General features: G+C 37.1%; 2 protein-coding genes across 2 annotated transcripts; one reads left to right on the forward strand and one right to left on the reverse strand.

Annotated features, from left to right (window-relative positions):
* Positions 1-1346: 1346 nt before the first annotated feature.
* On the reverse strand, positions 1347-3560 carry LOC131651642 (large ribosomal subunit protein eL34-like). Its single transcript, XM_058921311.1, has 4 exons — positions 3404-3560; positions 3226-3305; positions 1719-1828; positions 1347-1621 (listed from the first exon to the last, which is right to left on the reverse strand). Exons 1-4 carry the CDS (start codon positions 3480-3482, stop codon positions 1528-1530), a joined length of 363 nt encoding a protein of 120 aa, XP_058777294.1. The 5' UTR covers positions 3483-3560; the 3' UTR covers positions 1347-1527.
* A 5780-nt stretch (positions 3561-9340) lies between these two features.
* Positions 9341-14459, forward strand: LOC131649588 (uncharacterized). Its single transcript, XM_058919341.1, has 5 exons — positions 9341-9402; positions 9489-9579; positions 9669-10715; positions 14270-14369; positions 14422-14459. The coding sequence occupies exons 1-5, from the start codon at positions 9347-9349 to the stop codon at positions 14457-14459; spliced, it is 1332 nt and encodes a 443-aa protein (XP_058775324.1). The 5' UTR covers positions 9341-9346.
* The last annotated feature ends 880 nt before the right edge of the window (positions 14460-15339 follow it).

Here is a 15339-nt window from a genome sequence, read left to right on the forward strand (position 1 = left end):
GAGCAAAAGAAGTGGGCATGACACTCGTGCCGACCACGATTCCGAACAGCTTTAAGTCATTGCTTCTCTTAGAAACAAAGACTTGCGGGGCTCCTGTTCCGGTCTGGGCCGAGCAGGCCCAACATCTAGGTTATGGCCGAACGGGCCCAACCCTGTGGTCATGGCCGAACAGGCACAAAATCCGACCATGGCCCAATAACGCGCATGTAATAGTCGTTGTAACCGTCAATCTCACGTATGTTCACATGGTCAAACCCAATAGCGAGGGATTCGGGCAGATTGCTTCGAATCCTACGCTCCACTAATCCAGAACCTGAGACTCCTGCTGACTCAGCCCTATCACGTAGGAGTTTTGCCAGTTTCCTAGCACGTGGACCTCTCACAGATTCGGCCCAATTAGGAAACCTTAGGCCACCGCTGACGGTTATAAATACCGTATTTCATTAGAGGATCAGGTAACATCATTCATTCTCTCCTTTACCTTGTACTTGCACTCTGGTTGCTCTCTCTTCTCACTTTGACATCGTAGTACCTTGCAGGTACACCCCCAGTTCACAAAATCAAGTTTGTCGCAGGCCACAAAGATCCATCTGATCAGATAAAATCAAATAGGGTCGTATTTTTTAAAGTTATTTTACGGTCCAATTCGCGCTAAATTGTTGGGCTTATGAACCGACCCGGTGGATCAGACCCATTTTAAAAGCTCTAGTCATAATTTTTTAGGTAGCGGCCATAAAAAACTTAAACTTCTTTAAAAAACTTGAATTTCTTTAATTAAAGAGACAAAGAAACTACTACATTAAAGTGAAACACAGGTATAAGGAATGCCTCAAAACTCCAACACCAAAAAATAAGATCCAAAACTGTCTTTCAACATCTTTGTTTATATAATAACACCACGAAAAACTTAATTTTTTTTGAAAAGGCTAAAATTAATAACTAAAGAAAAGAGACCAGGCATAATAAGCCATTGAATTCCATCTTTTGATAGATGTTCATGGGGCCTAAAACCGAATGAACATGCCCTATGATAAAGAAGGCAGTACTTCTATATCATTGACACATGGACAAACCACAAAAATCAACAAAACGATTTTTGCACTACTTACGAGGAACTGTTACGTGTTCATCTCCGAATGTTATCCAAATAATAGTTGCCACATGAATTTAACACGTAGGCAAAGTCTTAGAATAAGTATGTGAGAGTATTCTTATCTTTTCCTTTGACTGCTAAAAGATTTTACACACTAGCTATAATTCGTAAGTATGGTAAAACTTCCGAAATTACCGAAAATGCATTGAGGCTAAAGATACTATCATATAGGATATAAGAAACCAATAAACCATACAAAACAAGACAAACAAAATTGTATCACAAGGGAATAGTTGACAATGTTTTAACAATTGCTCAGTAATGAGTTCAAAGAAGCAAAACACAAGTAACATGGGAAAAACTAATAAAATGTGATTTACTATAATCACACAACTAAGATTCCTCCAAAAAGATTGTTAACTCATGGTCCAAAATCATGCCTTTGAAGCCTGCTTTTCTTTTGTCTTTTGAATTTTAAGAACCTTCTTCACAATTTTTTGTTCTTCAACCAAGAAAGCTCTAATGATCCTATAGAGCATACACAGATTTTATTAGATAACACATGATTTAACAAAACATATAATTGCAAAATCTATAACAGATTATTAAAAAATAGCACACAAACCTTTCCCTAACAGCACCTCCCGACAATACTCCACCGTATGCACGGTTCACAGTCCTACGGTTCCTAGACAACCTTGATCTCTTGTACTCGGTGGGTCTCAAGTGTGGAATCTGCAAATGTCATAGCATAGACTATAATAAATTTGGAAATTCAAATAATCATACGCTAATACAAATCAAAAAGCATATTAAACCACAAATAATACAAAAACAAATCATTGAGGAAAAACATACATAATAGTAACTACAATTAAACATAAAATATTGTATATTTACTCTATGCTGCGCATACAAATGAACCATAGACTGTTCAACATTTCTAATTATTCTATAATGAATGCTCAACAACATTCCAAATAATAGCCAATAATAAACTATCAAGTGAAATTTTCAAACTGCATGCGTTGAATAACATAGTATAAACTATACACAGTTATGCAAACTTCAGATCTTCATACGGTAAAGGGTAAAGAATTCAAGGCATATATTTGGATAAAGACGACATATTACAATTTATTATTTCATAAACTAAACTAGAACTAGAAATACATTTCACAATTTGACCCAGTTTCTATTTATAGATAATACAAGTACAATTAATACAATTGACTTCTTCAACAGATCTCTTAATAAAGTTCACATTCATAGCCAAAATTTTGGGTATAGCTAAGTCATTATTTAGGATTTGAATTAAACATCATTAACATCATAAGCAGAAAAAAGTACTTAACCAAACATTCATTACTACATTTAGAAGACTGAGAGGTAGGTAGGTAGCGAGAAAATTCAAACTCAAGGGAGCAATCGGTCGTAAGCATTATTTAAGTTAGAAAACCATGCTGATGCAGCTAAATACAGAAACAAAATGATCAATACAGACAATCTAATTTATAAAATGCACTATTCAATAATATAACTAACAGAGCCAGAAAATTTCAGGGCTTCCAAGTGATGCCTTAACAAACTATTCCCCCATTTCTTTCATTTCACACAACTCTGGTAACACATTAATCTAACATCATTCAAAACAATTATCATGACAATTTGTTTTAAGCATAATAAAATTAAAGCCAAAGATTTGTGTATAGGTTAGTCATTACAAAACATAAGAAAAAAACATCTACAACATCATAATAGTAGTTGTTAACCAAACATCCATAACCATCTTTACAAATTTAAAAAACATGTAGCAAAACAAATCAAACATAAGGGATCAGCCAGTTGTTAGCATTATTCAAATTAGATTAAAATGCTGCTGCAACTAACATATAAATAAAAAATTGATCTAAATACAAACCAATCACATTCTTTAATTTCACACAGCTTCAGTAACACACATAAATCTAACATCAAACTGAAAATTTATCATAACCAAAATCACAACCATCAAAGAACCAAATCATGGTAACCAACAATTTAGAAACACAAATAAAATCACAAAAACCCAAATTAAATCACATTTCAAATCAAAAAAAAAAAAATAGTGGAAATAGGAATGAAACGCATACTCCTTGAATTCTCTTGCCAGTAACAGGGCACTTAGGTCCACTAGCCCTCTTCTTCGTGGTCTGATAAACAAGCTTACCACCTACATTTCCATAACACAAAATCAAAACTCAATTCAAAACAAAACGAAATCGAATAAATCTGAGATTCAGAATCGAATAATCGAAAAGTTGAGATTACCTGGGGTCTTCACAACCCTGTGCTGATTAGATTTTGTTGCATAGCTGTGACGCCGGCGGTAGGTGAGACGCTGCACCATCTTTGATCAAGCTCTGCCTCACCGTTTACGATACTAGGGTTTTCAGAGGAAGTGAATTATGCGCCGCTATGAGTATAAAAGGGAGTGATTTCAGTTGACATACCCTAGATCTAACGGTTCTAAATACACGCTCATTACCCACCATTGGATTTGGATGTGAGTATTGTTTTATCATTTTATATTGGGGATTTTGGAATTTTTTTTTTGAATAACAAGTTTTTTAAAAAAAAATTCAGAAATAACCAACTTTTTAAAAAAATTCTCCAAATGTCACTTTTTTACTACCTGCACCACGTTGTCGTCAGGGGGGGGTGGCGACAACACTAAGCCCAGAACGTCGTCGCCAGTGGGTCTGGCGCCTACATGCAAATTTTAGGTGTTGTCGCCACCCCCCCGGCGACAACACCCCCCCATATTTTTTTTTCTTTTTTTATATTATATTTTTCAAATATTCTTTCAACATTATTTTTTTATATAATTTTTTCGGTAATTTTTTTTTCCATGGTAATATTTTTTCGGTAATTTTTTTCTTTCAACATTAATGTTTTCGGTAATATTTTCTCTTAAATGTTTGTAAATATTATTGGTTCCAAATATTTTTTCCATGGTAATATTTGGTAATTTCTTTCAATATGTCTCCTGAATCCATTATTTTTTTGGTAATGTTTTTTGTGTTGTAACCCATAAAATCTATGAAAAAAGTTCATTTCATTGAAAAAGTAAATTACAAATATCATCGAAACTAAAAACTATGTTGTGGAGCTAGATCCACGATTGGGACATTTGGTCCTATTATGTCCTACCTCACGACATATACTACACTTCCTCTGCATTTTTTCAGTTACGTCCATCTCGGTTCTAATACGCCTGCTGTTTGGTCGACCGCTTTTATTCCGACGCATTAAATCGTTATGCCAAACTGTTTCCCCCTCGTACACAGGCCAATATGCTTCCATTGCTACCACCGGAAAGTAATTGTCGTATACGTTGAGCAACGTTGATACCTTGTAAATTTCTGATACCAAAGATAATGCATCAAAGTGAGTATGTGAACATACTGCAAGGACATGGGAGCAAGGCATGCGATATGCTTGAAATTGGCCACAGTCGCACCAACGATCTGGGATATTGACGCGATACTGTTGTCGTGGAAGTCCCTGGTTGTGGTCAATTGTTTCCTTTACACTGAAGGTGTGGCCATGACGGTCGAACTCGGTCACTCGGTGAGTGTTACCCTTGGCAGATTCCTGTTGTATATATTTCATACACACATCGCTGTAGACCTGTTGTGTTTGTAACACTGAATTCCACCGCTTACCTCTTGTGGCGAACAGAGTTGCCATCCGAAAATACGTAGCACTAACCAAGGCAGTTACAGGTAGGTTTCGAATGCCTTTGAAAACCCCGTTCATTGATTCCACAAGATTTGTAGTCATGTGACCCCACCTAGCCCCATCGTCGTATGACCTAGTCCATCTCGCTCTGTCAATGCTGTCAATCCACCTCCCTGCATCTGGATTTGTCAACGCTATTTCTCGGCGGTAGTATTGAAATCCAGGTTGGTTTAAGGCATACCCCGCGTTCACCAAGTGGTTCTTCAAAAATTTATCTTTGATCTCTCTCATAAAATTTTGTGCTATATGCCTAATACAGTAGACATGCTTAGAGGGGGGGTTGTGCCAACCATTTGCCGGATTGTTGTATGCGCTGTCAATAGAAGCGTGCCTGTCCGAAATCAAACAAAGGTTAGGCTGTGGAGCAACTCTAGCTCGGAGATTCTTCAGAAAGAAACTCCAAGCAGCAGCTGTTTCTCCTTCTACCAGAGCAAAGGCTATTGGAAAAATGTTGTTGTTTCCATCCTGCGCGACCGCCATCAGCAAAGTTCCCTTGTATTTCCCATACAGCCATGTTCCATCAATTTGAATAATCGGCTTGCAAAAACCAAAACCGATGATGCATGGTCGAAACGCCCAGAACAGTCTATGGAAGATTCCATTACCTTCGAGAGGGGTTCCGTCTTGGGACTGTGCCGGCAGTGTCTCCAATATAGTAACAGTCCCAAGTGAATACAATTGCAGTGCAGCCAGGTAGCGAGGAAGTTGTTGGTACGATTCCTCCCAGTTGCCGTAGACTTTTTCAATTGCTTTCTGTTTCGCCAACCAAGCCTTTCTGTACGAAGGTCTGTATTTGAACACAGAAACGCAATGAGAAATAATTGTCTTCACCTTCAGTGATGGGTCAGTTTCGACCAGAGGAATGATGGTATGACATATCATGTCATGACTGAGTTTTCGATGATCTTGCGCCATGTTAGTGGTGACGCAGGTGTGGGCTTGAGATATCGAACGTATCACCCACGCATTAAATTTCTTTTTGAATGATGCCTTCAGCATGTATCCACACTCCGGGTTTTTGCATGCAATACTGACTCTCTCTGGATTTGATCGATCGGCTTTAAAATCAACACAATTTGCTAAGTGCCAATTTTTTATAGCCAGTAGACAATCATCCTTCGAATGAAACGTGTCACCCTCTTTTAACTCCTCGCTTGACCTCATATATGGATTGTAGAACATATCGGACGATGGCTCGTCCTCTCCTAAATTAAGCGTTGTGAAATGTGCCGGAGGTGAATATGCATGTGTATCCGGTACTGGATCCGGTACTGGAACTTCTTCGTCACCTTCATCTTCGGAATCACGATTCACCAACTCATCAACAACATCTTCTATATCAGTTTCTTCGTCAATGACATGTTCGGGTTGTTGTTCGTCATCAACAACAGGATCAATAACCTGTGACTGAATATTTTGCGAAGGAGCATTTTGTTCAACCACTATGTACAGTTCCAGATAATCATAACCAAAATACTCATGGGTGAGGAACATGTTTTGAACCTCTACGTCAGTTGTTATCTGTGATTGATAAAACTTGACTGAGTTGTTAGGTTGAACAAGGGGTTGTCGGTAAAATATTTGAGAGACTGGTTCTCTTATTTTGGATTCGATTTTCCTTTTTAGATAAGAGAAATCTGATTGTCTATTTAGAGCAAAACGTGTTGAGTTTGTGTTTCTAAATAGAAAACCGTTTGTGTCGCAATGGTATGTCTCACCGTTCATATGAACACGAACTTTGTACTGCGAGGTGGATGCCATAATTTTGATATGTGAGAATTGTGAAAGAAGAAATGTGAGAAATGAAGCAATAATTCTGCACAAGATTCAAACATGACAAGACTATTGCATGCCACAAAAGAATCTCGTCCCCACCTCTTACACAAGGCTAATGCATGCAAGAAATGAAGCAATAATTCTGCACAAGGCTAATGCATGCAAAAGATAGGGTTGCATGCATGCTTTGCTTAGGGGGAACCGTTGCAGGAATCTATCAGGAATCGCTTCAGGAATCATTGCAGGCGCATGCTAGGGTACAAGAACTCGTTTCGGACGCATGCGAAGGACAGAAAACAGGTGGGGACCATGTGGGGCCCTAATTTTTTTTCTTCAAAATTAGGGTTTACGTTTTTCCCTTGTATATGAAACCCTAATTGTGATACAGACCTAAGGCAAGGCGTCCGTCCCTCTATAAATTAGGGTTTCCTGTGTGCATTAGTACACACACGCAAAAATGAGATCTCGAATAAGGCCAGATAGCACGCACCGGACTTCTGAGCCTTCACCACCTGTGAGGCGTTTCGACTATCAACCGGACTATCGTCGAAGGAATGGATACGTTATTTTCTCTGCCGTCAAACCTCCCATGCAGGTAATGTTTTGGAACATTCAATCCATGGACCAGCTTAAGAGAACCCTCCTTAGGTTTTTGGACGGAGAGTGGAGTCCAGGCGAACAAATCAGATCTATCAAGAGACTTAGAACAAGGGGAGGTGTTTTTCTTGAAAGACAGCGTTGGTGGGAGACAATGGAGGACGACATTCAATGCACTCGAATGATGGAGGACAGAGAAGACATTATCCTAACCGTTGTAATATCCTAGATGTTGCAGTTTCTTTATCATTTCAGTTACTTTTGTACCGTCCAATTAAATGCTCTGAGCATATATTAATGAAATGTTTTTTTAACATTACAAAGTTTCCAATTAGTATTTAAGTTATTAATAATTAACAAAATTATTTTCCTCTGTATTTCACCCACTATAAATAAAGGTGTGTGTGTGTGGAGTTGAAGTACCAACCATTTCTTCATTCTTACTGCAAACACTAAAAAATGAACTCAGTTTGGGCTGTCGTCTTTTTTGAGGAAGGTAGTCACATGCGTGTCTGCCTTAACCCCCATTGGAATTTCCAGAGAATTGTTAGAGCCATCAACACTGGGTTTCGTCAACTAGATGGTCCGACCAGAAAAGTTAAACAGATAGATTACCGTTGTCCATACATTACGTTGACGGATAATAATCCAGAAGGCACCTACATGTATTATTGGGACCGTGTGAAAGACGATGTGGACGTGGATCTAATGTTTTGGACACACAGTGGAGAGGTTAACCGAGGCGTTGAAAATCCACTTGTTCTTGCAGTGATACTTGAGTAGTTTAGATTAAGTGTTGTTGTGTTTGTTGCAATGATCGAGCGTGTACTACAAGTTGTTATGTGTTATTTTGCAATGTAATATCGTGATATACCGGTTGTTTTGTGTTGCCAAAACCGGATCGTTCAATTAAAATAAATGTGGTCGTTGTGTTAATTGTGTTAATTGCCAAAACCGGTTGTTTTGTTTTAACCGTAGTAATTTCTTAGATGTTTTAGTTTCTGTGTTGTTTTGTACACTGCAGGGAATTTCGTCCCCACCACAGACATGACAAGACGAGACACTGCAGGGAATCTCGTCCCCACCACAGACATGACAAGACAAGACACTGCAGGGAATCTCGTCCCCACCACAGACTTGACAAGACGAGACACTGCAGGGAATCTCGTCCTCACCTATGCATTTTGGCTATAAATATGTTCACAAACTTGTTCAGTTTCTTCATCACCTCTTATACTTTCATCAGAGCAACTTATCATCAGAACCACCATTTTTTTCTCGTCAACAAACATGTCTCTCCTAACTATGGGTCAAGAGCATCGAGGAACCATTGCAAACATTGCTGATTTTGTAAGTTTGAGTAAACACTTAATTTTTTTTCACCTTAAATTTTCTAATTTCAAATACTTATGGGTAATGTTTTTTTTATAGGATATCACGAGATTTAGGACCCGTGCTGGACCGATGAATGCTCCTGACCCTTTGATTGTGGACTACGTTAAACGTGCGGGATTTGGTGAGGTAATGAACTTAACAGAAAGCAAAGTTGATATGAAGTTTATATTAGCATTGTGTGAGCGTTGGAGGCCTGAGACCCATACTTTTCACCTTCCAATAGGTGAATGTACCGTCACTCTAGAGGACGTGTACATGTTATTGGGTCTCAAAACAAATGGAAAGGCAGTGTATGGAAATGTCCAACAACCAAACGCTCTATGCGTCGAATTGTTGGGTGTGGATTTAATAGAGGGTGAGGGGCGACAAAGGGGTAGGGGACAAGGTATAAAGCTTGCTGGCCTTCAACTAGCTTATGATGGCCTTAAATTGAATGAGTTTTCTGACGAAGAAAGTATCCTACAGAAAACTAGGATGCATATTATGTTATTGTTTGGTAAGTTTTTATTTCCCGAAGGCACGGGAAATAGTGTTAATTTTATGTACTTGTGTTTACTTGGGGACATTGATGCAATAAAGACATATAGTTGGGGTTCGGCTGTGTTAGCATACCTCTATAGTTCCTTGTGCAAATGTGCAAAAAAGAATAGTTGTACATTTAGTGGATGCGCATTCTTGCTACAAACATGGGCATGGTGGAGAATGCCGGTATTGGCCCCTGCAAATCCAAACAGTTTCGCCTTCCCTTACGCTTCAAGGTAACTTTTGGATCTTATTCTAATTAGTGCCTTTTATTCTATTATTATTTGTAACTATATTGATTTTTATCTTTTAATGTGTTTAGGTTTAATGCAATCGGGTTGGATTACACCAATACGCCTTTATCCAAAATCATTTTTTACCGCCAACTATTAGATCGACTTGGACCCCAAGATGTAAGACCACTAAAAATTTCCATTTTCAAAATATATTTATAAAATTTACTATCTTCTATATTTTGAAATTAATATTATTTGCTTTGCAGTTTATTTGGAGACCTTACTTGGAATTGGATCACGTACCCGACCTTGACGAGGCGGCTATTTGGACGACAAAATCACCCATCATACGGTTCACCACTGTGGAGATGCACCAAAGTGACCGTGTGAAGCTCCAATTCGGCATGCATCAAGGTATCCCTGACCCACCTGAACCTGACTGTTTGGGACGTTGGCATCTGGCGAAGGTTAGCGAACAGTGGTACGTAGAAAATTACAAGACGTTTGCTATAGATCAGCGTAAAATATGGGCTCGTCGTTCCAAATATGTTCTAGAATTTCCTGTGGCGCCGCAAGAAATGAAGCCAACTGTTGAATATGTCAACTGGTACAGATCGGTCACAAATCCTGAAATGATTGTGTCTGCCCCTTTCTATTTAGCTGACCCGCGAGCACAACCTCCATATTTTGGAGGACAACAACAACCACCACCAAATTACCACCACCAACAACAACAACCACCACCACCAAATTACCAACAACAACAACAACCACCGCCAAATTACCAACAACAGCATTACCCACGGCAACACCAACAACAACAACAAAGTTACCACCAACAACCAATCCAACCACAAACACCTTTTTACCAACAACATTCCCAACAATACCACCAGTTTTTTCCATCCCAAACTCAACCACAAAATCAAGAATTCCATGCAGGGAGCTCTTCCAGATCACATTTCCAAGAATTCCATGCGGGGAGCTCTTCAAGATCACCACCAATAACCCCCGACATGGGCATAGAAGAAGAATACCCGCAATACACCACATTCGACCAACCAACGTCACAGTACACCAACCAACCATTTGACCTCAACACACCACCACAACCATTGTATTTTAACCAAACCGGATCCACCACCAACTTCCAAAACTTCCAGGCCGCACCCACTAGGAGAAATTTCAACCCGCCTAGACAAAGCTTTGACAGCGCCGCGGGCACCCGCCTATCCTATGGAGGGAATTCTAGAGGTCAAGGACGGCCCACAGATTTTGAAGACCCAGATTTCATTGAGGGGCCGTCGAGTCAAGCACAAGACGAACCAAATAGAGGGGGGCGTCGTCGCAGGAATAGGGGGGCATTACCAACTCGTGACCCGTCTACACGACCTATTAGACAACCTGAATGTGGATCGTACCATGGTCCACGTGGCGCGCAATAGGATTTTTATTTGTATCGTTAATGTATTTTGAGTTGTTTTTCATTTTAATGTATTTTGTGTTGTTTTTCATTTCAATGTATTTTGTATTTTGGTTATGTTTAATTTATTGCTATTATATTTCCATCTTAAAAAAAATAAAAAAACAACTAAAAAAGTAATATAAAAAAAAAAAGAAAAAAAAAAGAAAAAAAAAGCAGTTGAAAAAAATAACAAAAAAAAAAAGAAAAAAAAAATAGGGGGGGTGTTGTCGCCAGGGGGGTGGCGACAACACCTAAACAATACAAGGGAGGCGCCAATGGGCCTGGCGACATCACTTAAGCCCAGAACGTTGTCGCCACCCCCCCTGGCGACAACGTGTTATTTTAAAAAAAAAACATTTTCGTAATTATTTTGAAAACCTTGTTATTTCTGAAATTTTTTAAAAAAAAATGGTTATTCAAAAAAAAAATCGGGATTTTGTTTTGTTTCTTTGTTATAATGAAATTTTTAAACTTTAATTGATCTTTACAATAATTTTTAATATAAGTTTTGATGTTTAATTATTTAATGGTACAAATTAAATTAATTATGAAAATATTTATCCATCATTTTGATAACAAAAAATTACTCATCACATCACCTATTGGTGAAAATGGACAAGGACTTTATTCATGTTTTATGCATATCTTGTTTAAAAACGTTCTTTTATCAAAGATACAAAAATAGTTTTTAAACATTGTTATAGATATGAGTAATGACTATTTTCTTGTGACTTTTTCTCATAAAAATAATTAATATTATGTTTTAATGGATGTCTTTTGGTTAATATATGATCATTATCTCACAGTAAGAGAATGGAGCCCTAATTTTCATCTGAATATTGATCAAATTGAGAAGATGGTGGTTTGGGTGAAATTTTAAGGATTACCAATTAAATACTACGATGCAAAGGTTTGTACATTCGTTGGTAACATAATTGGTATAACAGTGAAGGTGGACAAGAACACTCTTCTTTAGAAACAGGGCAAGTATGTGAGATTGTGCGTGGAGGTTGATTTATCAAAAGTGTTACTTGTTATGTTCACGATTAAAGATAGAGTTTATAAGGTGGTATATGAAGGGTTACATTTATTATGTCTCAATTGTGGAAAGTTTGATCAATGTATGAAAGGTTGTGGAGAGAAAGCAAATCAAGTAGCTAAGGAGAGAGATGGTGTCCATGAAGGAGAAAAGAATATGGAGTTCATGGGTATTTAAGGTGGTAGTAAGGTGCAAAATGTGTAAACGAACACGAGGAATCAACAAAGAGATGATGTATCACGCGAGACCATAAAAGGAAGATTATAAATGGACCTTATAGGAAGAGTGTGGAATTTTCTTACAGAATTGTATAAAAAAAACTAGTGATAAAAAAAGGTAATTCTCAAGTACCATGTGATAACATTAAAGGACAACAAGGAAATATTTATATGTCAACCGCTGAGAAACTTGTGGAACCTCATGATATTAATAATATGGAAATATTCATTGCTAGTCATTTCAAAAAATTTACTCATACTTCTAACAATAAAACACACTAGACAATGGATGGGGTCATAGATCCACAAACTAATAATATATTTAATAATGATTATTCATAAATTAAGGAATTGAATTCAGTTCAAGCAAATTATGACAGTGATCATATTGAGGTTTCTAATCTCCATATACCCCTGATGTCAACTTAAAACATGCAAACTTGCAGAACAATGTCGATATAGGCAGTGGCCAAGAGGGTTTCGAGAAAGATGGATTTTTGGATGCTCATCACAAAGGTGTTTTAAGTGTTTAATATTCTCACAAGGAAGTGGTTCCAGAGACTTTGGATCTCTGTAATCATAGGCAACATGAGGGTTTAATGTTTCTTGATTAATTATTTATTATGATTATTCAGCACAATAGTAATCCTATGTGGAACTGTCAAGGGCAGCGAGTTCAATATTTGATCGTACTTGTAAATAGTATGTGGATATGTATCATCCTAGTATCCTTGTGATTATAGAAACCATATGTGATCCTACCAAACTCAAGAAAACTTTTTCAATTATTGGGTTTTGAAGGTTGGCATTGCACTTATGTTAAAAGTTGATGTTAGCACGAGCTTAATTGAGAAAAAATTCAATATGTCCGCTTGAGGGGTGTGTTTCCAAGTGGTATTAATTGGTTTCTTCAGCATGTTATGCTAGTCCGCATGAAGAGAGTATAAGAGGTTTATGGGAGGATTTGAATATTATTTCAACTTCTATGCAAAGTGTATGGTTATCGCATGAGATTTTGATGATATTGCAACTGCTTCGGGAAAAAATGAGGAGCTCTCGTTTCTTCTTGCATGTGTGGTAACTTTGTTTAGAGGTTTAATGCTTGCACCAGAGAGAAATATTCATGTTAATATTGTAGTGGCACAAGAATTGGCTCATAACGTGCATTAGATGAAAGGGAATGTATAATATTTGTGTGATTAAAGTTGATTTAACTAAAGTATATAATATGTTTAATTGGTCTTTCATGGAAAATATATTGAAGGAGGTGGGATTTCCTTTGGAGCTAGTCACTATTATTATGGTCTTTATTGTAATTATGGCCACTAATGTGAAATGGAATTGAACTATATCAGAATTTTTCAAACCTTAGAGACGTATAAGCCAAGGAGATTTTATTTCTTTGTACCTCTTTGTTGTTTCTATGGATAAAATATCTCATCCTATTTCTCATTGTGCGGAGCAAGGGTTCTAAAAACCTATGAAGGCGGGTAGAAACGGTCATATCATATCTCACTTAATGTTTGTAGATGATATTTTATTATTTGGTCAAGCTATAGAGGTTCAAATGCAATGTGAACTTTATATTTTTAATCAATTTTTCCTTTTATTCTGGTCAGCAAGTGAGTCGTGATAAAACAAGCCTTTTTTCTCTAGAAACACTTTTGTGTGTGTTCGTCATAAATTGGCAACTATGTCTGGCTTCCGTGAAACATAATTGCTTGGCAAATATCCCGGTGTCCATTTCCTTGGTAGAGCACCAAGAAGATCTAATTTTAATTATATCCTGGAGCAAGTTAAGTATAAGTTGGCCTTTTTGAAAGCTCGGTGACTTTCTTTTGCATGTCGGGTACCTCTTTCTAAAGTTGTTATTAAAGTCATTTTTATCTATACTATGATGACTACTAGCATTACTAAAGCTTGTTTGCATGAGATTCAAAAGTTATAGTGTTCTTTTATATAGGGTGATGGCAAGGAGCATAGAAGAATTCATTCGGTAAAGTGAGATGTGATGACGCTGCCAAAGTTCTTAGGAGGATTGGGTATTAGACGGTTGTGTGTTAAGAATAATGCTTATCTTTTGAAAATAGGTTGGGCCATTTGAACTAATGAACAATCTCTTTGTTGTGAATTTATGCGTGGCAGAATCTCGGTAACTCGTGGCCTAAGTTTGTGCAGTTTGTGTATTGGTCTATACAAGATGGTGCCAATATAGATGTTTGGTCTTATTGTCAGGTTGAACCAGGTATGAAGTTAATGGATATTAATACTATGGTGTCAATATAACTTCTTATCAGCATTTAAAGGACCTATTGGATCAACATGGTCAATGTAATATGGAACTGTTAAAGCATTCGTTTCCTCAAAATGTGGTAACTAAAATTCTAGTTATTCTCCCTCTCAAAGGTAATAGTGGAATAAATACTCGTTGTTGGCCAAACGATAAAAAAATTTGAGTATATTATTTCATCAAGTTATAAATTAATGTGTAATTATGGTAGGCAAAATGGTGAGGAAAAAATGAGATTATTGGGGGTTTTGACAACCTTATGCTGATTAGATTTTGTTGCACAGATGTGACGACGAGGATAGGTGAGATGTTGCACCATTTACGATCAAGATTTGCCTCACCGTTTACTTTGATAGGGTTTTTAGAGGAAGTGAATTATGTTGGGATTTTAAGAGGTGTTTTTCAAAATTTTGATCCTCTTAGCGGGAATTTGTAAGAAAATTGTGGGAAAAATATATTTTATGTATTTTGCTACGGGTTTGAGTTTGGATGAAAAAACTCAAACCCAATGGGTGTGGGGCGTGAGTGTTATTTTGCCACTCAAATAGCTTTTGGGTTCAGGTTCAGGTGGTGATTTCGAGTGCGGGTTTGGGTAGTGTGAAACCCACACCCGACCCTACCCGTTGCCATCCCTACTTTCTCTGAGAAAATTGACAATTAGCTATTGTTAGGGGAAAGAGCTCCTCTATTTATAGAGAGCTTCTAAAACCCTAAATAATGCTCTTGTTTTGGGTTTTCCCATAATAAGCCCAATATTATTTAATTAAATTATTTTAATTAAAAAAAATATTTATATTTAATTAAACTCTTTTAGTTAAATAAAATAAATAATTATTTAAATTAAATCATATTTAATTTAATTAACTGTCTATTCTCATTTATTTAATTAAACCATATTTAATCAAATAAATTATATATGTGCTAA

This window comes from Vicia villosa, linkage group LG2 (assembly GCF_029867415.1).
Source record: "Vicia villosa cultivar HV-30 ecotype Madison, WI linkage group LG2, Vvil1.0, whole genome shotgun sequence".
Lineage (NCBI taxonomy): Eukaryota > Viridiplantae > Streptophyta > Magnoliopsida > Fabales > Fabaceae > Vicia > Vicia villosa.

Bases quoted from the DNA above. Each gene is read 5' to 3' on its own strand.
- LOC131651642 (XM_058921311.1), bottom strand. From the start codon at position 3,482: ATGGTGCAGCGTCTCACCTACCGCCGGCGTCACAGCTATGCAACAAAA. The intron at 3,306-3,403 runs GTAATCTCAACT...ATGGAAATGTAG, and splicing joins CAGGGTTGTGAAGACCCCAG to GTGGTAAGCTTGTTTATCAG. The intron at 1,622-1,718 runs GTTTGTGTGCTA...TATGCTCTATAG, and splicing joins GGAGGTGCTGTTAGGGAAAG to GATCATTAGAGCTTTCTTGG.
- LOC131649588 (XM_058919341.1), top strand. From the start codon at position 9,347: ATGCCGGTATTGGCCCCTGCAAATCCAAACAGTTTCGCCTTCCCTTAC. The intron at 9,403-9,488 runs GTAACTTTTGGA...TAATGTGTTTAG, and splicing joins GCCTTCCCTTACGCTTCAAG to GTTTAATGCAATCGGGTTGG. The intron at 14,370-14,421 runs GTATGAAGTTAA...ACTTCTTATCAG, and splicing joins TTATTGTCAGGTTGAACCAG to CATTTAAAGGACCTATTGGA.